This window comes from Gavia stellata, chromosome 5 (genome assembly GCF_030936135.1).
Source record: "Gavia stellata isolate bGavSte3 chromosome 5, bGavSte3.hap2, whole genome shotgun sequence".
In the NCBI taxonomy this organism is placed as follows: domain Eukaryota; kingdom Metazoa; phylum Chordata; class Aves; order Gaviiformes; family Gaviidae; genus Gavia; species Gavia stellata.
Window position 1 is genome coordinate 57,840,691 of NC_082598.1, and position 22,249 is coordinate 57,862,939.

The following is a 22,249-nucleotide window of genomic DNA, read 5'->3' on the forward strand; positions in this document are numbered from 1 at the left end:
ATAGTTATTTTGGATTTAAATTAAGGTTTTCTGTTAGCTGTTTTGAATAAGAGTGGCTTAATTTCTGAATGGTGTATTTGGTTGGTCAGGTACCCCACTGTTTGTGTGAGAACTTCCAGTTCTTAGATGGGCTAACTTTTGACTTCATAGGTTAGCCCATGCTCTTGTTAATTTTTTTTTTTCCTTTGTATGAAATTTTTGAAAACCCCATAGCACAGTAAGAACTTGAGTTTGGTACCAATGCTAGTAGACTTGCACTAAAAGCTGACAGTATTGGAGTAATAAGCATTATTTCTTTAACTTTATATTTTGCAATGAATAAATAGATTCTGTACAGTTGGGATTTTTGTCTGGAAATCCTTTAAAATTGCTTAATTGCAAAGCTAAAATTGAGTGCTGATAATATTTATCTTTCTGTTGAAATGCCTCTTCAAGCAACATAATGATGTTGGTGTGCAACTGATTGCTTATATAAAATATGTGTCCTTTTAATCAAGGAGGACATATTTGAAAAGCACTTTAATGTTTTTTTACAGATTCCAAAGAAGACACAATTCACATAATCCCCTAGTATGTGGAATTGTACATATTTGTGCTCGTTTTGCCTGCTGGGTTTAGTTTAAAATGTCACCTTTGAAAACTATCCTTCAAAAATTATCCTTCTGCAAATAGTACTTTGAGAGGTGGTTTTTGACGATACCTATAATCAAATGCTGCATACTGTGACAAGCTAAAAATACTGATGTGAAGGTGCAACCATGTCAATGTCTGCCACAAGGCAAGATGCTGTTGGAAATGCCAATAAGTCCTGCCTTTCATGCCTTCCAGATGCACTGAAATTTTCACACAATGCCGTGAAAGTAACTAAACAATAGCATAAAAGCAACAAAATGTTTGTGGTTTTAGAAGTGTGTTGCCATCTTTGGTAAACTGTAAGTAAAGTGGTAGCAGATTTGGTTTGTGTTTGTAAATGTATCCTTCCCCTCCCTTTTTTTAGCAGAGGAAGCATCTCAAATGCCTTATTGAAAAATGTATGTTTATGTAAGTGGATGGCTATTTCTGAATGCTGAAAATGTCTTTATTTCTAAAAAGGACTTCAGCCTTTGCTTCAGTGTAATTTTATTTTTAATAAAGTCATTCCCAAGTAAGTGTTTGACAGCTTTGCATAGTCATTTTAATGAGTTCCACTTGTTGGCGAAGCTTGTGGTGTTTGGAGTTTTACATCTTACAGAGAGAGCTTTTCACTGAGAAGATGGTACAGAATGTTTTGGATGAGGAGTGAAGGAGGTGGGGGAATGAAGTGAAACTGGGAAAATACAATGCCAGGCATGTTACGAGCAAATGATAGAGTATGTCTGTTCATTCTCTCCATGCAGTTTTAAAAACACTGTTACTTGGAATAAAAGGAGGCGAGAGAAGAGATGAGGATAAAAAGGCGAATGAGTTGCCACTGGGAGGAGATGCACAGCCTGAGGAACGAGGTGGGAGAGAGAATGGCGGGCAGAGTTTTGTTGGACTTCTGGCATAGAGGGGTTGGAGGGCAGAGAGGGAAGGGGGTGCCCAGGGAGAGCCTGGGGTGGGGGCCAGCAGAGAGCTGGGGCCTCTGGCCCAGAGGGAGCGGAGGGAGAGGCAGGAGATCTTTGCACACAGAAGGGAAGGGCTGAGCAGGAGACAACCAGAGCGCTTGTGGGGAAGGCGTGGGTGTGAGCGCTGGCGTGTATGGAGAGCTGGGTGCTCTGGAGCAACCACTCTGTGGAAATCCTGTGCCTTACATCCTGGAGTTAGGTTGCAGGTAACTTGGCACAGTGCTTTTTTTTTTTTTTTTTTTTTTTTTTTTTTTTTTTTTTTAGGGAATTTCATTAATTACCTGCTCAGCTGTCATTTGTACACACAGGGAACAGTAACTCTGAGTCTCTGTTTGGGTAAAGCTGTTTCCAGCAGCCAGATACTGCTCCTGACTAATCTGTGGTCAGATGAGACTGAGTGAGGAAAGGGGATTTTTTTGCATTGCGCTTTTGGTACAAAGTGCAGAGATATGAGAATACTCCGCTGCTTTTGTTTGAAGAAAACAAGTTGCTTAATGTTTACCCCGATGCTGACTCAAGTAGAACACGTTGTAATTGCGAAGTTGTCAGCTGCTGCTGTTGCCGACTTGAAGTGCTGGTTGTTCTGGTGATAAAGGAGTTGGACGGAAAATTATAGCCGTCTGCATCTGATACAGTATGCCATGAGTATTTCTAAGGGAAGGATTTTTTGTTTTGTTTACTATATAGTTTGTGCTGGCATGGAACTGCACCCCCCTTCTAGTTCGGACATCGCCTTACTAGGGAGCGCTTCTGGCCTTGGGGAAATGAGCCGCTGCCACCGGAGCGTGAAGGTTGGGGAGGACGGGCGGTGACCTCCGCCGCAAAGGGCGGACGGCGGAGCAGCCTCCGCATCAAGGCTGCCGGTGGCCGCCCGCCAGCCCGGGGCCCGCGGGGCCTTCCAGCTGCCTGCGGCAGCGCTTCTCTTGCGCTGACCGTGCTCTCGCCACGTACCTCCTCTTAAGGAACCTGAAGTAGCGGAGGTGAAGCACTCAAAGCGCCGCGGCCGGCAGCCGGGCCCGCTCCCCGGGGCGGAGCGCGGCGCTCGCCCCGCCCGGCTCAGCTGGGCTGGGCCCGGCCCCGCCGCCGCCTCTCGCTCCGCGCTCCCCGCCGAGCGCCTTCGCCATGGCCTTCGCCACCCGCCACTTCGTGCGCGCCGCCTCCTCCGCCGCCGCCACGGCGTCCGCCAAGAAGCTGATCGTCAAGCATGTGACGGTCATCGGCGGCGGCCTCATGGGCGCCGGCATCGCCCAGGTGAGCGCGGCCCGGCCCGGCCCGGCCCGGCGGGGGTGAGGGGAGGCGGCGGCGCCATGGCGGCCGTTGGGCGGCCGTTACTCGGCGCGTGCTGCGCGCGGGCCCCTTCCCGCCTCGTTCGGGGCCGGGGCTGGTCGGGTGAGGGGGGGCCCGCGCCGCCGCTCTGCTTCCCCCGAGGGCTGCGCTGGCAGGGGCCGCCGTTCGTGCTCCGCCGCCGGCTGGGGCCCCTTCCCGGGCTGAGGCCGGCTCCCCGCGCCCCCTTGGCTGCTTGCTTTCCGCTGGGGTTTTGTCCTTCAGGCTGAGCCCGGCTCCGCGGCAGCGCTCTAACCTGCCGCCGAGCGCCGAGGGGAGAGCGCGGGAGGCGGCGGAGCAGCGGCTCTGCGCTCCCGTTCCGTGAGGAGCGTCGCGCCTCGGTGCCAGTTGCTGGCCCGGCCTTGCCAACTCAACGAGTCCAGCCGCCGCTCGAGTTGCGAGGCAGGAGCAATACTTACAGACCAAAGCTTCTCCCAATATATTACAGTTTGCTTTCAAATTACTTCCTGCTGTGCTTTCTTCAGCCTGTGCTTTGCGTGAGGAGCAGCGGCTGCCCTTGCAGCGTACGGGTCAGCCATGGCGGACAGGCCTGGTCCCCAGGCCGGCCGGACAGGCGAACCCGCTGAGCGTGGCGGGGTCTCGGCACGTCGGGGAGCTACTGTGGGCCGCCCGTGTTCCTCACGCCTCCAGGATGGGGGCTGCGGGGGGCCTGGAGGGACGCACCCCTCCTGCCATGCTGGCTGACTTCTGCCAATTTTGGTTTTACTGCTGTGGAGGCGCAGAAAGCACTGCTGCACCGCTGCTGTCCGCTTGCCCAACCTCCAAACTTTTCTGTTCTCTTGCTAATCCACAGGTCTTCAGGTCAGACGGGTAGGCAAGAACCACCAAGGCCAATGCCTTAAATTGTTTAAGGTGGTTCTTCAAGACAATGTGTGGACCATTTATAAACCAGACAGTGTGTAATAATATTTGGAAAATGTTGGCCCAAGAAAGAAGCTTCTTCTAACTTGCCAAGGGAGCAGATCAAGTGACATTAAGTGGCGTAGAACACAGCACCTAAAATGAATATTTAGCTGTCAATCATCTGCAGAATTATGAAGTGGTTACTATTTAAATAGGACTGATTTTCCCGGTGTTTAATCTCAGGCCTTTGGCTTTCAAGTTCATCTTTAACTTGATAGCTTTGGGACAAAAGACTGAACGGTCCTGTCAGTGATTTAAGATTTAGATATTTACTTAATTCACAGAAAGAACCTGTTGCCCAAGATACCAGGGTAGTTCGCAGACTTCACAAAGAGTAACTGGAGTATGCAGGCATCCCCATGTGGAAACTGACAGTGAGGTTGGAGTTCATAAATAGCAAGTCTTCATTTTAATGAATTAATGGGTTTCCTTCTCGGAACTGAAGGTTTCTCACATTCCTGGCAAATCTCCAGCAGGAGGAATACTGTGGCTATTTTTCTTGCTAGTTCTTTATTAACTTGTCTACTAAAAACACTCCTTTGTACCTTGATACTAGAGCTTGAGGTTGCCACTGAAAGAACCATCAAAAAACAACTTTGAAGAAAGAGGCACGCTACGCAGAGGTTATGATTCTGCAGAGAAAGTGAACTGATCTGCATATTCTGTGGCACTGCACGTTTTCAGAGAGCAGCTTGTCGAGAGAAACACGTCTGGTATTTGGCAGTAACAGGGGTTGCAGTCTTCTACCACTGTTAAGGACCAAGGATTGTTTTGCTGACCACCTGCCTCCGATTTATCAATCCAAAATTATCTCAAAGCAGAGATGATTGTAACACTGAGTGGGGTCTCCTCTGCACCCTATTAATAAAGTTTCTCCTCCTTTTTAGAACACTTAAGAAATGGTCTCTCCTCTTTCCTTGCTTTCTCATACTGTCAGGAGAAGCTAACCTCTGCTAAAATGTATGGCTGAAAGCCAGGAGTTTGTAATTTCTGATTCTGCCATGTGAAAAGCACTTCTGTATGAGAAAAGCATTAATTGACTCCCCAGCACTCCTGTGTTTCTTATTTAGTGTTAGGAAGATCATTGGATAGGGGAGTCTGAGTGAGCGTGTGTTTGAATTGCAAGGGGATGGTATGACCTTTTGCCATTTTTCTTCTTTTCTGTCTATCTAAATATGGTAAGAATGAGGTGGGAAAAGGGAGATGTTAATTTTTCTAGGATTTTTTTGCCAACTCATCAGTGGTGGTGTAATCGTAAATGGATAATCAGTGAAGCATCTCTTATAAATGTGCTTGGTATCAATTTTTCTTCTTCATTTTTTATGATTCAGTTGTTTTTATGACATGGCCGTAGTGAAGATAAAAAAATAATTAAAAAAAGGTGGATAAAGAAATGTCCAGCTTATTAAAGCTATACTGCTGCTGTCCAGAGGCAGTCTGGCATTTCTGTATTTGCTGGATTAGTGAGGCAACTTGGATGCTTTTCTTCAGGAGATTTATCTGTATTTTTCATTTCAGCTAGCTTTGTTGGAGTAGGTCTTGTGGGCACAGGTTTAGTCAAGTGCAAGGTTAGATGTAAAGTAAAAGTTTGCAGAAGGTAAGTTCCTAAGTTGGGTGATGTTAAAAACAGTCAGTGGAACCATGTGTTAACATCTGTTTTCCACAGTTGTTATATTACAACTCTGTTAGTTCAGGAATTCTGAAAATGAAGATAGGCAGTTGCTAACTAACAAGAGAAACATAAATTAATGAATAGTGACCTAACAGATAATGAACAGCTGATTTCTAATAGGCTGTTGCCATGTGAGAAAGTGACATTATCCGTTTGAAATTAATTGAATACCAACCGAACAGACCACCCAGTCATGCTGTCTGTGGCTGAGCCAGTGTTCGTACCAAGCGCGTAGTAAGGAGAGTTTGCGGGCTGCTCAGGTCTCTGCAGAGTCCTGGAGTGGCAAACGTTTCACTGCTGCTCCCAGCTCCGCTGTCACCTTCCTGTTGTCACAGGGACATGCTCATGGCCTGACAGCAGAGTTGTGTTCCGCTATGTCCCAGGAACACGCGGTTAGCCATCCCTTAGGCCCCCCGCTTGCCCTACCAGCATTCCAGTTTTGGTGTCCGCAGCCTTTTTTCCTTAGAAGGTCCGAGGATCACAGCTAAGTTGCTGGCTGTTTTCAAGACAGCTGTTCATTCTGTAGCCATAGCCACAGAATTCAGCTGCCTCCAGGCGCACGTAGCCTTGTGCAGACAGCTCGGGGGAAAAATGGATTTCTTTTTCCTTTTTCCTTAAGTTGTTTGAGACCTTTATCCCTTCCCCTCTGCCCCAACTGTGTGCGGGTTTTTATGATTTTTCTAGTAAAGTGCGTAAGTCTTGATTCAATGTTCTTTAGCTCTCTTTTGCACAATTCATTGCCTGGTGTCCCAAAACAAATCAGTATGGTTGGTTGGTTTATGATACTGATGTTGAATCTTTTTTTTTTTTTAACTTTCAGGTTGCAGCAGCCAGTGGTCACACTGTGGTCTTAGTAGACCAGTCAGATGAAATCCTTAAAAAGTCTGCAAAAGGAATTGAAGAGAGTTTGAAGAGAGTGACAAAGAAGAAATTTGCGGATAAGCCTGAGGTTGACATATTCTTCTTTATACCTCTAGGAAAACTTAGGAGAATAAAACTACCATACTGAAGTCCTGATACTGTGTGCAGTTATGTATTATAGAGGATGTTAATGTACTGGCTTAAAAAGAAAACTTTTTCCAATGTGCTGAAGAACTTGGATTTTTTAATTCAAGGCGGTTGAAAGATATCTTACCTTATTTTCTTTCCTTTGTAGACTTGAGCCTTGAGATAAAGATTTAAAACAACTTGGTGACCTTTTAAAACAGGTGCTAAATGTGAAATGGTGCTGAGTAATTCATCCTAACTTAATAGCAAGCTATCTTTGAGTGCTTACCTGAGAATGCACCAATTTTGTCCACAAGCCAATAGTAACGAAATTGTCATAATACCTTTGTAAGGACTTTTGTTTCTCTAAATTCCACAGCAGATTTAAGTCTTCTTTTGATACATATTAACATACATGATACATGTTAGTATTGATGATTACCAGCACGAATGATGCATCAGACAAAGGAAAGGAAAAAGGGCTTGTTTGCATGAGGGAGTACAGCAGAAAAATTATAGTAATACCAGGATAACCACAGCAATATCATTTCCTATACATAATTATGGGGAGTCTTTTAATCCAAAAGAAAATTGTCTGCATGATGCTTGTAGTTTATATATGACATTATATTCTAGCGTACAGGTATGTTTTTACTTGTACTATGTTTCCATTTATCCTTCGTTCAAAGTCTTGCAGTTCTGTTTGATTTTTGTCCTCACAAACTATGTACGTGATTGGCAGATTTACTAGTCAGAAAGCAGAATAATTTTTCCCCACATTTGCACTGAGACTATAGTGAGTGTAGGCCATTTCATTTCCTGAAGTATTCATGAACAAGCCCATATCTGTTCATAGGAGCGAAACTAGATAATCACTGAATGAAAACAATGCAAAGGTTTGAAACTGTGAAAGTTCCTCTTTATGGAGGGCAAGTCCAGGTTGTCTCAGAAACTACTGATTGACCAACCTGTTGTTCAGTCAGACTCTTAGGCTGGAGGTTGGACCGCAGCAGTCTTCATAAAAGAATGAATTCAAAGATGTCTTATTTGCAGATTTGACTGGCTAGGAAAGTTTTGTCAGTGAAAGCATCGTATCTATATACTTGGAACTTTCTCACCTATTTGGAAATGTGGCAGACTTTTTTGAGGGTTCAGAAACATTTCAGAGCACATAAGGGGATTTTCCTGTAAAAATAAATTAAATCATTGTAAGTAGACATTGCAACTTCTTGGAAATGTTTCAGGCTGGTGCTGAGTTCATCGAGAAGACCTTAAAGAACCTCACAACGAGCACAGATGCAGTAGCAGTGGTCCACAGCACGGATCTGGTGATAGAAGCCATTGTGGAGAACCAGGAAATTAAAAAGGAACTCTTCAAGAGGCTGGATAAGTTTGCTCCAGAGTACGTGTATTTTTCCTGTTACGTTTTGAAACTTAGACCTTTGTACCTTCTGTTTTTATTCTTACACCGTTAGTTCTGCATTCTCTTAGCTGCTTTTTTTTAAAAACAGGAGTTTTTCTCCCCTTAGACTAACTCCAGACTGTCATGTGGTATGGAATAGTTTGTTGTGCCAGGTGCATATGCTACAAACACTTTCAGGTGTATTCAGCCAGGTTTATTTACTTGTTGCATTGCTTCATTTGATGTGCTTCTGGGTGTGTTTGTTTAGTCATAAGGTTTGTCCATCTACTCAGCAAGTTCAAATGCAAATGCACAACAGTAGAATAAGCTTGTCCTGGTACACATGGGGTATGGTTAACATACGTGTTCCCATATTTAAATAGGGAATTGGGATGATAAAATATTTGTTTTCAGCGCGCCTAGCATGAACAATTTTTAAGAAGTCTCAACCTCTTAGCTGTAAGTCACAGCTCAACAGTGGCTTAAGTGAACTGAGTTTACTTTGTATTACAAGAGTTTGGAAATAGCTCATTGCTGGTTATTGTGTGTGAGGTAAAAGCATAAATGATTTCTTAGCATGCACTCACTCAGTCACTTACAGTCTCTGGAACTTTCTTTGAATTATATTTGATAACTGTTGGAAGTTCCTGTTGAATTATATCCAAACCCCAATACGCTGTTAAGCGAGTATGCAGTCTCAGAAGCTTGATCCTTGTAATGGACGACTCAGGATCACAAGACCGTGACTACTTACAGGTTGAGATTTTAACTAGTACAGCTAAACCTGGGGGTGTTGGCTAAGAAGTATTCTAGACTGTCTTAACTAAAGAACTAGGCAAGCTGCGGCTTGAATACAATGTCAAGGGAGAAAAGATGTTATCATTAGTTGACTTCAGCCTGGGGAGATTTTTAGGCTGTCTGTATGGTCGGTAATTAAGATTACTTGGTACTTCTGAAAACAATAAACGATCACAAGCAGCCGTTCACTGAGCACAGGGTAACTTGCTGTTACCCTTAGTCTGACAGACAAAAATAAGTAGGTGCCTTCGGCAATTATCAGGACACCTTGTCATGATTAGATTGTGCTTATTTTGTGAAAACAGACCACTGGTTGCCTGAGTCTTTGTTCATATTCAGCAGAGAAAGCTAATGAGCAAATTAGAGTGTACTAAATGGCAATTTAGTACAATGGTCCTGTCAGCAAGGAAAAGTGAGCACAGGGACTTGGAGCCTCATTTAACAATACGTGTATTTGGAACACCTGAGGCTATTTTCGTAAGACTGAGCTGTTTATAAGCATAGCTGCCTTAAAACATCAAATCTTACATTACACAGTGTTAAAAGATACTGGGAGTTGTTCCGATACGCTCCTTCCTGTGGCAAAAGGCATGATTTTGCAGGGCTGGCAAAAATGATATTAGACAAGAAGCCTTCCTTTTTAAGAGAAACGATGATAAGCATACAGACACCTTACATGTAGGATAAAGAAAAGGGAAGTGAATGTTGAAGAATATGGGTTGCAGTGTAGAAAGTCTAGATGAAAAGAAAGCACAGCTAGTAAAATAGTGAAACTTAGTAGCCAAGTGTTTAAAATATTAGCTATTAGATACAAATGGTAATTTGTAAATATGTGAGGAATATAGAGTTGCAGATCATGTGAATAGCTTGGGGAAAGGCAGAAATGTCTAGTGAGTGTTTCTCTGTGCGTTAGAAGGAAGCAGTCGGCTTTATCCATCCCGCACGGCACTGTGGTGGAATGGAAAGCTCTCCCTGTCAGTGCAGGCGTCCTACGGCCTTCGCTGAAGTTCAACGTTTCAAAATTTCTAAAACTGGTATGCGGACTGTTGCGTCAGGTTAATGGGGGTGATGGTGGACTCGCAGTTGATTGGTAACGAAGACAAGATTCGTTTAAAGATAGCTTTGAGTCTCGGCAGAAGCTTTGCTTCTGTGGGGCCCTGGGCGTTAATGGCACTGTGAAGTGTATGTTGTAGGTAGAGACCATGAAAGACCATGCTTCTGAGGAGGGAGGACTTGTCTTAATTCAAATCTCGGGACTTATCACAGGGGTAGCTGATCGAAACGTAAGGGGCTGTGTATTACAGTTGCTCAGACAAGGTGCTGAATTATGCCTTTGGAACATAGTGTGAAACCTTGCGTTTTTCTTCTTTTGTACTGTATCCCGTGTCTCACGTGTTTCCGCAGCTGCAGCAGCTCCATGTTCGTCTCACATATTTGCACTATGACGACCTCTCCGATGAAGATAAGTCTGGGGACAGCACAAAACCAAAGTGTTGCATCAAAAAAGCAAAACACAATTAACTTATTTTCTCTTCCTTTTTCTCTATGAAAGAGCTATAATTCCTCTGAAAGGGGATCTATAAATGGAGGGGGGCGGGAAAGGTATTCTTTATTGAGAGAAGTTTTATTCAGGGGTGGGGAGTGAATATCTCTTCAGTTTTCAGGGAAAATGTAATGAGCTGGGAGAGTTTGGCAACCCAGAGAGCATTGGGAACTCAGGATATTCCTCATCTGGGTAGCTGTCCGGTTGAAACGATGATTGCTGTTTCTTGGATGCCATCAGTCTGAGCGCATACTGGTTTATGTTCTTAGAGCTTTGCAAGATTACTTGTGTATGTTACATTCCTCTCAGTGTTATACGCATCCTCCTAATATGGTAATTCTTCAGCGCAGGCGATAAAGCATTGCTACCCAGTCCTCAGGTCTGTTTTCCTTTTCTTGAATTGAGTCAGCCTCATGTTGCCATTTTGAAAAGGTCAGACTAGGGTTTTTGTAGAATATCCCCACATTTTTTGTGGCTTTTAGGCCTTTAAACAGTGCAGCACTTTTCCAAACAGGATCATAATGAACATGACAAAAGAATATTTCGGTATCCACTTTAAGAGCTCTTGCCCACTTGCTTTCTGTTTATTTCTGGGTAGTGGGAATGCCTGTCAACATCTCTTGGTCTGGGATTTATCTTTAGGTGTGGAAGCTCAGCTAGGAACCGGCCAGTGGATATGAACTGTTCACTGTGTTAGAATCAGTGTGTTATAAAACTGTTACAAAAGAAGTGTTGTTCAGGGTTCGCTGTGTAACGGAGCTGGACTGTAAGAGTCAGTTTTATTGGAATGGTGTGTTTCGCTTGTGTTGGACTCTGTTTTTAATGTCTTCCCATGATCTGCTGGACGGCACCAAGAGAAGGCCCACGGGTGCCTGGAAAGGCATCACTAGGGCTTCACTAGTACTGTTGCTTTCAAAAGCCTTCCGACTCTGCTGTCACCTGAAGCATGGAGTCTGCAATTCTAAGTCACAGAGGCATGTAAATTCTATTTAAACTCAATTTAAATCGATCGGTTGGTCAGAGCAGAAAGCATAAATAAAACGCCCTTGTACACAACACAAATGTAACGCTTTTTTCGCCAAGGCTTTATGTTGTGTGAGGCTACAGTATTCACCCACGGAAGTGAAGCTGAGATAAAATCTCTTACTTTAAGTGAACCCAGATACAAACCTAGCAATGATTACATCTCACAAATCAATGCGCTTAATTTTTATATGAATATTTGAATTATTTTTATACGGTGGCAGATTTACAGTGAAGGAAGATAAATGTCTTTTGGATGCATTGACCTTGCAAGGTCAAAGCTATGAAATGTAGAATACTCCTTTTAGTACCCCACCTCAAAACAATATAAGGCCCACTTTATGGTGGGGAAATAACAAAAGAGTGTTTGTAAGAAGTGTGAACAGGAATTCTCAGGATTTTTTATTTCCTTCTCCTTAACAGATTCTCAAAAACTGAGAAAACATAATAAAAAATGGAAATCAGTGTAGGTTTTTTTATCCCCAAATGTTTTCTTTTAATGCCACTATAAGATGTCTCCACGACTTGTACATAACTTTTCTGAAAGCTCTGTTGTGAAGCTTGATTATATCTTAGTGAAATGTAGACAAAATACCAATATAGATTAACATTTGATGAGTCCGGTAGGATAACTTTTTGAAAGGTCAGTAGGATACAGCCCTGAATGGAAGGGTAGGATTTCATCACTAATACAGTTTCTGATTTTTGTGGTTTGAAGAAAAAGCCATTTCTGTAAGTTTTCGGTGTGATGCCAGTATAGCAGGGCTGTTGAGGTTCTGAGTTATTTCTGAAAAAAAAAAAAAAATTACTACAAATTGCAGTTAGTAAATCTGGTTTATGTCTGGAAAAGGACTTCATAGGTGTCTTAAAATTCTTGTGATTTTGTGTATCCTTTGCAGTGCCCTATGCATGGCATTTTTTATCTTTTCTCTGTTTTTTTCCATCAGCTCTTTGTGGTAGGTTTGCTCATCACATCTACCATTGATCATCATTATATTAAAAAAAAAAAAGATTCCGAATTTTTCTTAAGGCTCCAAAGTGCATTTTTGATATGGCAAATAACTGGTCTTCCATAGATGCGTAAATGATTAACAATAAAAAATACCATTAGGTTTCCAGGATTGCTGAAGGAATTACCTGGAATAGATTTGGGGAGTTAACAGAATTTTTCTACTTACAGGGTCGTTTTTTCCATCACCTAATAGAAGTATTCAACATACTTGGGAGTGAGAATCTCACACAGCCCTTCCTGTGGTTATTTTATCATTGCTGTACTTACACTTCCGCAAAAGGACCGCAATAATCTGCAGGGATATTTCTGAGAATTCTGTGGATGGCTGGCCAATGGATGTCTATTTATGTTTAGTGCACTGATCTCTTACTGTCAGAAAAATAGCTGTCATTTATACAATCCATATGTTTCTTTTTTCCAGGCATACGATATTTGCAAGCAACACTTCATCCTTGCAAATCACGCAGTTGGCTAACTCAACCACCAGGCAGGACCGGTTTGGTGGTCTCCATTTCTTCAATCCTGTGCCTATGATGAAGCTTGTGGAGGTAAGTGCCTTACAACATTGTCACAATAACCACTGTAGCACAGCAATGCAATTGTCGTCACTGAGAATTCAGGTAGATGAAAGAGTAGATCTCGGTTTGCAGCTCTTCTGATAGGGAATAAGGTACCCCTAGTGATAAGAGTGTGGCACAGTCTCTGTTGAGGGGCAAGTTGAACAGACAGAGGTAACTCCTTCAGCCTTGAGGCTCCGAAGTTCTCCACTGAACTGCCAATAGAGGTGCCATTTATAGAGATCATTTCAGGCAGGCAGGCAAGCTGATTAATAAGAACTACTGACAGCTTAAACCAAATAGTCCGATGACTGACAGAGGAATTTGTTACCCGTGTAGAAATCGATAGAAGATGATGTGAGAGGGAATCTTGCTGCCTTGTCACTTTTGAAACAAAGTTGGTCATGTTTGTTTCAATGTTCCAGGTGATTCGTCTGGAAGTATTACAGTATTTCCCAGCCCTTCAGGAAGTGTAAAAAGAAGTTTTCACATAACTCTTCAGACAACTTTTCTAAACATAATCTCTTTGGCTACATCATGTGATTTCTAATAATACTGCAGTGCAGAGCAGAGTAAGAAATAATCCGATATAAGAGTTTATCTGAGCCTCCAAAGTAAAGGTCACATTGTAGAAAACAAAGACAGGTCTCTCTTCTCCTTTTTCTCACCTTCCCCTGTTATGGCTGACCTGGATCAGCTAGAACTTATAAACTCCTGAGTAAGTGAAAATAAACTTTGCATTTTGGCCACTCTGTCCCATGTACTTCGTGCCCTTAAATGCTGTAAATCTTTTTCCTCGGTCCCATGAGTGATTAGTTCTAGTATTGCTTTGGTGACAAGCCCTTCAAGTACCTTGTGCCTGCCTTTTGAACTCCTGAGATTCACTTTATTATATTTTTTGCTTGTTTCCCATTAAAATACATATTATGCAGTTGCTTGCTCTGTGTCTTTGAATGCATCGTTCTCTTCTTCCCCCATTTGAAATGTTTGAACCTTTTGGCTGAAATGAACAAATTTGATTCAGAGTATGGTTGTCTGATGAGAGCTTGGACACTTGCAAATTCTTTCTCACTAACTTCTGTACCCATGTGGATTTTTTTTTAGTTTAATATTGCATCCTGTATATTGGGACTAAATGCTCTGGGGAAACGTTGTAAGAAGGAAAGGGAGGAATTTTGTAGGTGTTGTCGGAGGTAACAGAAATCTTTACCATAATTCCTTAGGCTAACATAGGCTTTATTGATTTCTGTGCTAAGAACTACTTGTTGGCAGTAATTTACTTTTATGGATGAAATGTTTTATACCTTGTCTCAAGTGTAAAACAAATCATAGTCTTTAGAAATCTAAACTAAGCCTCTGTGAGATTTGAAAAGCGCAGAAGATATCTATCATCTTTTGTAGCAAACAAAATGGAGCAATCCCTATCTGACTGCTGTGGTCAATCTTTATAATTCGTTGTTTTTTTCACCTGACTTATGAATGTCTTACCCCAGAGTCACTCCAGTTGATGACTAGTATTTGAAAAACTTTAAAAGCACAGCTTCTGTGTTTTAGTGACTCTGTCTAGAAAGGTGCCACTATCAGTAAATAAATACACTTTTTAAAGCTTTGCTTTTGTTTCAGTTCTACTGCTGTAAATCAGGATTGGCATTGACAAACACTGGAGAACAACATTTTCTATGGGAAATGTGTCAGTTTGAAATAATCACGGGAAAATTAAAAGAATCACCAAAACCGTGAAAGATATTACTGAAATTGCCAGTCATCTGTCATGGAAGCTGTCCTTCATGGGTCACAAATCTGCAGTGCCTTTGAGCCTTATCTGCTCTTTTCATGGATTGTTGATCTTAGCTCAGAAGCACATAGCTTTGAAGGGATTTCTTTCTTGAATAATCCAAAAGGCTAGTGCTAATGTTTCAAAATTCTGAAGTGTATATTAAAAACTTGTTCTTGAAACTGTCGCAGTCTTATGTAAGTATCTAATATCAAAGTAAGAGAACACTATTTTTTCTGCTGAGAAACAAGCCTTTTCCTGAGTCCTATCAGTGTTTTTTTGTGTTGGCCTTACATCAGTCATTAGGATAGGGGGAAATCTCTGTGTGACTTCATTGTATGAACAAGGAGGTCAGCCTTAACTGCTTATTTATTGCAGTTTTCAGTTACCGCACATGGAAGCCAGTTTCAACACACATATCACAACCAGTTCAGCTTCTGCAAGTCTTTCTTTTCTTCTTTTTTTTTTTGGGGGGGGGGGGGGGGGGGGTGGAGGGTAGGTCTCTAATAAATGACTTAATGCATCCCAACTCCAGTGACGTATACAGAATACTACATGTGACAAGACTCAGTTGTGAAGAAAATCAACATGGAAACATACTACTCAGAAGCTAAAAGGCTGTCACAAATTTGAAAGATTGATTTTAAGTTTTCTTTAGAATTAAATGTCTGTGTCGTGTTTACATTGGGCACAGGGTAGATGTTACAACTCTTTATATCAGGAACTATGTCTGTTAATACAGTTCTCTAGAGTGATGCCGTCATGTTTCCAAAGGCAACAGAGACCGTGTAGCTTTTAAAGTTGTTCTGTTATAGTATAATCTCTAAATGTGATTCCAAAGGATGGTCCTTTTACCATCCATACTGGCTGAGTGGGAAAGTATTTTAAAGAAACACATCATTTCAAAATGTGCAAAACGCTGTATCTATCTTTAAAATAGATTTCTCTGTCTGTTACATATATATCCACTGAAATTGTTTTTTGCAAAACAAATGTTTTGTGAATTTCTGGAATAGTGTTCTGGATTACAGTTTAATCATTGCTGTACTGGGAAATGAGAGATTCTGCTCATAAATGTGCTTACGCTCTCCCACCTTCCCTTTGCCCAGGTCATCAAGACTCCAATGACTAGCCAAAAGACTTTCGAATCGCTTGTGGATTTCAGTAAAGCGGTAGGAAAGAGTCCCGTCAGTTGTAAGGTGAGTACGTTTTGATTGTATAGTGTTCAGAAGGTCTGTTCCTGAAAACTGTTAATTTTAAGGTGGTAGGTTTTGGTAGATGTACGAGCACTTCAAGAATTTCCAGGCTGCTTTTTGTCCAGTTTCTTTTCCCTATTAAAATCATTTTGACAAAGAAAACTCCCACATTTACCACAAATTCCTCAAAGTAGAGTGACTCTAGTTGTCTTGTCTAGAGCAGCAAAACTCACAAGTATGAGGGTTTACATTTTTTGGTTTTTCTTTTCCAGTCCTGCAGAAGCCTGGACTGGAGAGCGTAAGCAGGAGCAGTAACTAGACCCATATTAATCTTCATTGCTTCACAGCTTTGTTTTTTTTTCTCTGGAGGAACACCCTACTTCCTAAGCACACTTTTTCCGAATCCATTAAGTTGTGGTCTGGGTAGCTTTATGCAAGCTATAGCCTTGAGTTTTTCACAGCCCCCAGGAGACATTTGGTCATAAAAAGAAGGGCCTCTAATCTGGTAGTTACTAGTAATTCAGCGTCTGGATGCTGGACTCTAATTCTGGCTGTAATGTGCAGAATATATGATGAATTATTGTTACAAATTAGCTTGGGTGCAGGGTAATGCAGTCTCCATGTCTGAAACTTTTTATTTTTTTAAAATGCCTGTTTGTAGAAGGAAACTTGCTTGGACTTCTCTGGATTAAATACTGAGATAAAATGGAATGAACAATAAACACCTCAAACAGTAGTAGTATATGAAATAATACTGTATTTGCAAAGCTCTTTCTCTTTTATTTGTATTTTTGATTTTGATTAAAGCTTGTGTAAAAGAAGTTCTGTATCAGTTTGTTATCTTCTGACAGCATTTATCTTATCTTTTCATTGATAGCATTGGTGTTTGCTATTGACATGATCCTAACTTTCAAAAGCATGGTTTACCAGTGAGCAGTGGGGGAGAAGTGCACTATTTAGCCAGGAGTGTTTCTAGTAGTGAACACACAAAAAAAAACTGTTAGGGAAGAGCTGCTCTTCTCATATTGTTCAGGAAATTGTATCAGTAGAATTTTGCTGAAGAAAAGGCATTTGCCAACTGGCCACATTAAATTGTTTTAAGAGTAATTGAATTGGGCTTGTAGTAGTCTTATTGTTCTCAGTCACGATGAATGTTTATGTGCCATTCTTCGTTTGTGAAATTAATCTTTTGCGTTTTAATACTAAGCAGATAAATCAGATGAAAAATACAGTTTAGAGAGTACCAGAAGTTGATGATTCAATAAGTATCTTCATCCACTTGTTTAATTTGTCGTGTAGCATTTGAGTGTAGTACTGGTAAAAAATGTCTATTTAGAATCCTTTTTTTTCTTTTCATAGGATACTCCAGGGTTTATTGTAAACCGTCTCTTGGTGCCATATATGATGGAAGCTGTTCGACTTTTTGAGAGAGGTACTTGTTGGGATATTGACTTCAGGGAATGTTAACATATTACACTGCTAAATGTTATATCCCTTCAGAAAAGCTTTGGGATTCCCTCAAAACTTTCAGACTTTAAAGGCTGGAAGTGAATAGTGAACATCAAATATGAGCCAATATGTGTAGTTGGAAAGACCTCATCTTCACTTTGAAATGTCACTGTATGCAGAGTCGGAAGGTACTAGTTACTTGTATGGGAAATTTCTGGTGATGGAAAATGTCTCTGGTTTGGAGATGACAAGGTGAGTGTAGGGCCATTGTAAAAATATCCTCCGCCAACTAATCAGGAACCTCCCTCTCTCCATCCCAAGAGATGTTAATGGCAGTGGTTGAATGGTACCATAATGGGACCATTAGCAGAGTTCTCCTGAGTTCACTTATATTGGGCTTGTGAAATACAACACCAACTTTCAGGTGAGGTAAGTAATATAATACTCTGTGTCACACTACGGTACTGGCATGCAAGTGATTTGGGCTCAACTATTGCCCCATAAAACCTTCTGTTCCTCTTCTGTGTCTTTTTTTAGACAAAGGTTCTTTAGGAACTCGCATCTCACTGTTGGTCTCTTTTACATTAATACTGAGGGTAGGTAGAAGTAGTCACAAATCCCCAAAGAACCACTAAATTTTTTAAAGCATTGATAATTTGTTTTGAAAAGGAAACAAGCCAATAATACAGTGGATAAAGAGGAAATTATGGAGTATAATTGCTTTTATTTCAAGTGCTCTGCTCACAGCTCCGTGCTGCTAAGAATGTCATTTGAAACATTTTGTTTTTGAAATCACTGCTTTTTTACAGATGAAAGCACTCCATTATTACGATACCACCACATATGCTTTAAATATTAAAAATCTCTTTTATAACACATGGAAGGGATGGTTTGATCTCCAGAAAAAAAATATAAACCAACACTACTTGTTTATCCATCAACAGATGTACCTAATTACATCTCAAAGGGAGAAAAGAGCAAATTTAGTGACTTGAAAGGCAAAGGCATGGATGCGAGGGGGCATTATTCTCTTGGAAAAAGTCACAATTTTAAATAAAGTGTATGGGTGTTCCAGTGTGTGTAAAAGAGGTGCCTTTGTTAAGTGACATGTATCATTATGCATATTTCAGGAGACAGTAGAACTTTTAATTAAATGTAGAAGAAAACAGTCACTGAGATAGTATGCTAAAATTGACTGTTTTCTGCCTAAGCAAAACAGTATTTTGATTTCATCTTTATTCTGTTTGTATTTTGTTCAACAGTATGATATTTCCAAACTTTTTAAAGTTCATTTATGAATTTTTAACTCTAATGAAATCTATTTAAAAAGCTGGTTAATGTTTTGAAAAGCCTGATGGCTGTCTTCTAATTCGTATTTTCCATTGAATCAGGTTAAATTTTTATCATATCCTTTGCATTAATTCTCAGAGTAGATACTTGAGACAGATTGTCATCCACGTTAGTATGAAATTTGGGTCTCTTTCCTGGCAACCCCAACCACTGAAATACCATTTTATTGGTCAGTCCTTGAGTCTTTATTTACACAAAATCTCCTTGGGGTTAACTGTGTGCTTTTGCATGGGCAAAATACATTTAGTATATTAACAGGGATTTAAACAAGGGGGCATATCATAAATATGAATGTATGGTGGTCTGTACTGCCCTGTTCTTAGTGGAAAACCAAAAAAGCAGTCAAGTTGCTGTGGAAGTCTTACTTTATACTAGGAGACTAGTATGAACTAGGGGTACAGCCCTTGTTTGCCCTTTTACTATTTTTAATTGTATTGTAACGCAACTGTATACTGTCAGGTGGCCAAGTCCCAAGTTTGACAAACCAAGTGGGACAAATCCGTTGATAGAAGTAGTAAGTATATCTGCATCAACTTCAAATGACTTGAGGATTTACATGTGTTTGAATTTGAGGAACTGAAATTATGTTAGAATTATGGCTAATTTTCCCAGTTTCTCAGAAATAAAATGTGGTTTAAAAAAACCAGATTGTCAGCTTTAAAGAGTAAAAGGAGATATATAAAAATTATTACTTCATACAGAACTTTCACTGAAGTTGTTGCCTTTACAAGAGATTTTGAAAATTTATTTCTAAGATTCTCTGATCTTAGTTGTATAAATTGCATAGGCTATGTCTGCCAAGCTTTTGGACACCCTGAATACCTGTGTGCATCGAGTACTTAACAAGTACCTCTGGGGCTTGTTTAACTTTGTCCTTTTTATAGGATCTGCAGAGTAGTGCACTGCCTTTATTAAAATATGTATTAGAAATAAGCAGTAGAGGTGCATCTGCTTTCATGACAGTATAAAACATGCATTCCCAGCAAAAGAATGAGGTGAATATTGACTGTGACAATACAGGATTTGTATTTTTATAGGCACAGACTGAAGTAGAAGTAATAAATTTCTGATAATTTTGGTTAGTTTTTCAAAATAATTTTGGGATTCACAAATTCAGCTGCACCTGCACAGTCTCTTGAGGTCACTCCTGTCTGCCGTCTCTGATGCTGATGGATATGCTCCAGTGAACGTTGCTGTAACTAAGCATGTTACTCAGCTGCTACTGCTCCCCCCGCCTGCCTGCCTTGTCCATCAGCTGGGTATCCCTTGCCTTCTGGCTGTTGTAGAGTAAGGGTGGCTCTGTCCTGTGCATCATTCAAAAGCTGCTGCTGATCTCATAAAGCTGAAATTGAGATCTTTCCTTACTTCAGCTGCCTCTAAAAGAAGCTCTTGATTCTTCAGAGTGACTAATTCTTCCTCTAGTCTTTCTGGTAAGTTGAGCACAGTAGCTGTGGCTCCATCAATAGTGTAGTGATCTATATTGAAATGCAAGAGGAAGCTAGAAAAATGGAAAGCAGGCCTGCAGGGCTTTTTTTTTCCTTTTTTTTTTTTTTTTTTTGAGAGATTCAGCTTTATATTCCAGCATGTGTATGCTGACTCCGGTTTTTGCGGTTCTGAAACATGCAGAGATTTCTGTGAAGAGCTGAACCAGGGTGAAATAACACCCTGTTAATTATTTATAAGTGGTGCCAAGTAGATGGGGGATCTTCTCTGTTCATCAAACTGTCAATCTTTTCTCTAGGAGATGCATCAAAGGAAGATATTGATGTTGCTATGAAGCTTGGGGCTGGCTATCCCATGGGTCCATTTGAGCTGCTGGACTATGTTGGGTTGGATACCAGTAAATACATTATAGATGGTACTGCATGCTTGTTTTCTTCTATTTTTCCCCTTTTTAGCTAAATTGTAGATGAACGTTCCAACGAAAATCTGACTCTTAATTAGTTTAAACTGAATGTTTATGGCACAGCCTTTTAGCCGTTGAGGAGAAAGGAATGAGAATTCAGCTCGGAAAGCTATATGAGTACCGCATTTATACTGTATGCCTGTACCCTGTGCACATGGGGACGGAACTGTGGTGGTTTTGCTGGCTTCATCAAGTTCCAGTGGAAAATAATAATATTAGTGGAACTTTATATAACTAAAAAGAATCAGTGGGAAGAGAGACATGTACTGGAGGTAAGAAATTCTGATGAAAAGCAGCAAATATTGAGACTCCCTATCCTATTTCTGTCAGCCATGTTTTCATTCTCAATAGGAAACCCAGTAAATATCTTAAAAGATGCAAGTATACCATCTCCCTTTCACTTCAATTGATAAGTGGATGAATGTCAGTACAATAACATAAAAAGACATAATTGGTGATGGCTTCTTGATGGTTGCTGTATTATTTTGAATGAGCAGCTTAAATATTCTCGGAGGCAGAATGTCTCTTTCGAAATGGCATCTTCAGTGAAACCACTTTTGCTTTTAGCCAGTACTGTGGAGTAGTGTTATGTTGTTCTAACTGACCGTGTCTTTCGCAGGTATAAATTCAACTTGGAATGTCTTTCCACTTGAATTTCTTTTCAGCATAGCTTTGTTTTATTTCCTTGTACTTAACTATATTTTAAAAGTTCTCTTTTTTTTTAAATTATTAGAAATCCTCAGTCATGGAGATTACAAGGTTTTCAGAGTAGACTATGCCTAAAGACTAACTGCTAGATTTGCTTATAATCATCAATACTGATCTGTGCTTTATGAAGCTGTATTGAAGGGTCTCAGAGAGTCGAGAATAAGTTCCAAACCTCCTTCAGTTTTCTGACCTCTTAATACTTTTCTAAGGAGATGCAGATCTACTATCATTGCATATAAACAGAACTGTTAGTAATTCATCCACTTCTTTTCTTCCACCAGGATGGCATTCATTAGAGCCCAACAATCCTCTTTTTGCCCCCAGCCCACTCCTGAATAAACTGGTAGAAGAGAAGAAGCTGGGTAAGAAGACTGGGGAAGGATTTTACAAATACAAATGAACTCCAAACCTCGAGAGGTGTTAAAGTATCCGTGTATGCTACTCAGCATTGCCGTATTAGGTGAATTCTATTTAAACCTTTCCAGGGATGGCACAAACTGCATTTAGAACATAAGCCATCTCTGAACTGAGTGATTGCACTAGTTAACTATTTCTCTGCTGAAAGCTTGATTTGGTAGGTTATTTTTTTCTTGTAATTCTGAAAAGCCTTATATGTACAGTGCCTTCATGCAGATGTTGATTTTTCTGGTGCAGGACAGAATAAGTGAATTTATGTATTTGAAACATTGTATTGATGGGGAAAATCCTACAAATAACCGCACTTTCTTAAAAATAAAATTTTCAACAATTCTGTATTGAATGTCATGGCTTGCAGTTGATGTACTTCGTTGCAGTCCACTGGGTGGCAGTCGCTTTTCACTCTGGCAAATGCAGTGACGGGAAAGGCAGTAAGTTGTTTCGTGAGGATTTTTCTTAAATGCAGTACTAATCTGTAGGTGTAAATTACAGTGCCTTGAACAATAATTTTTTGAATGTCATATTGTTTAAAAATAAAAATCCTGCGATGGCAGGCTGTCACCTGGACAGAAGGTTCCCAATACAGTGTTTAAAAGCAGAACTCATTATTAGTGTTGGCATT

At 40.7% G+C, this 22,249-nt stretch overlaps 1 protein-coding gene across 2 annotated transcripts; it reads left to right on the forward strand.

The window, feature by feature from the left end:
- The first annotated feature begins 2,707 nt into the window (after nucleotides 1-2,707).
- HADH (hydroxyacyl-CoA dehydrogenase) lies at nucleotides 2,708-21,970 on the forward strand. Of its 2 annotated transcripts, none has more exons than XM_059817729.1 (8): nucleotides 2,708-2,837; nucleotides 6,326-6,454; nucleotides 7,737-7,894; nucleotides 12,692-12,818; nucleotides 15,711-15,800; nucleotides 17,157-17,259; nucleotides 20,293-20,454; nucleotides 21,492-21,970. In XM_059817729.1, the coding sequence occupies exons 1-8, from the start codon at nucleotides 2,709-2,711 to the stop codon at nucleotides 21,608-21,610; spliced, it is 1,017 nt and encodes a 338-aa protein (XP_059673712.1). In that variant the 5' UTR covers nucleotide 2,708; the 3' UTR covers nucleotides 21,611-21,970. The 2 variants fall into 2 exon arrangements, with proteins under 2 accessions (XP_059673712.1, XP_059673714.1); XM_059817731.1 differs by having other exon boundaries at nucleotides 17,157-17,229; nucleotides 20,338-20,454.
- Nucleotides 21,971-22,249: the final 279 nt, after the last annotated feature.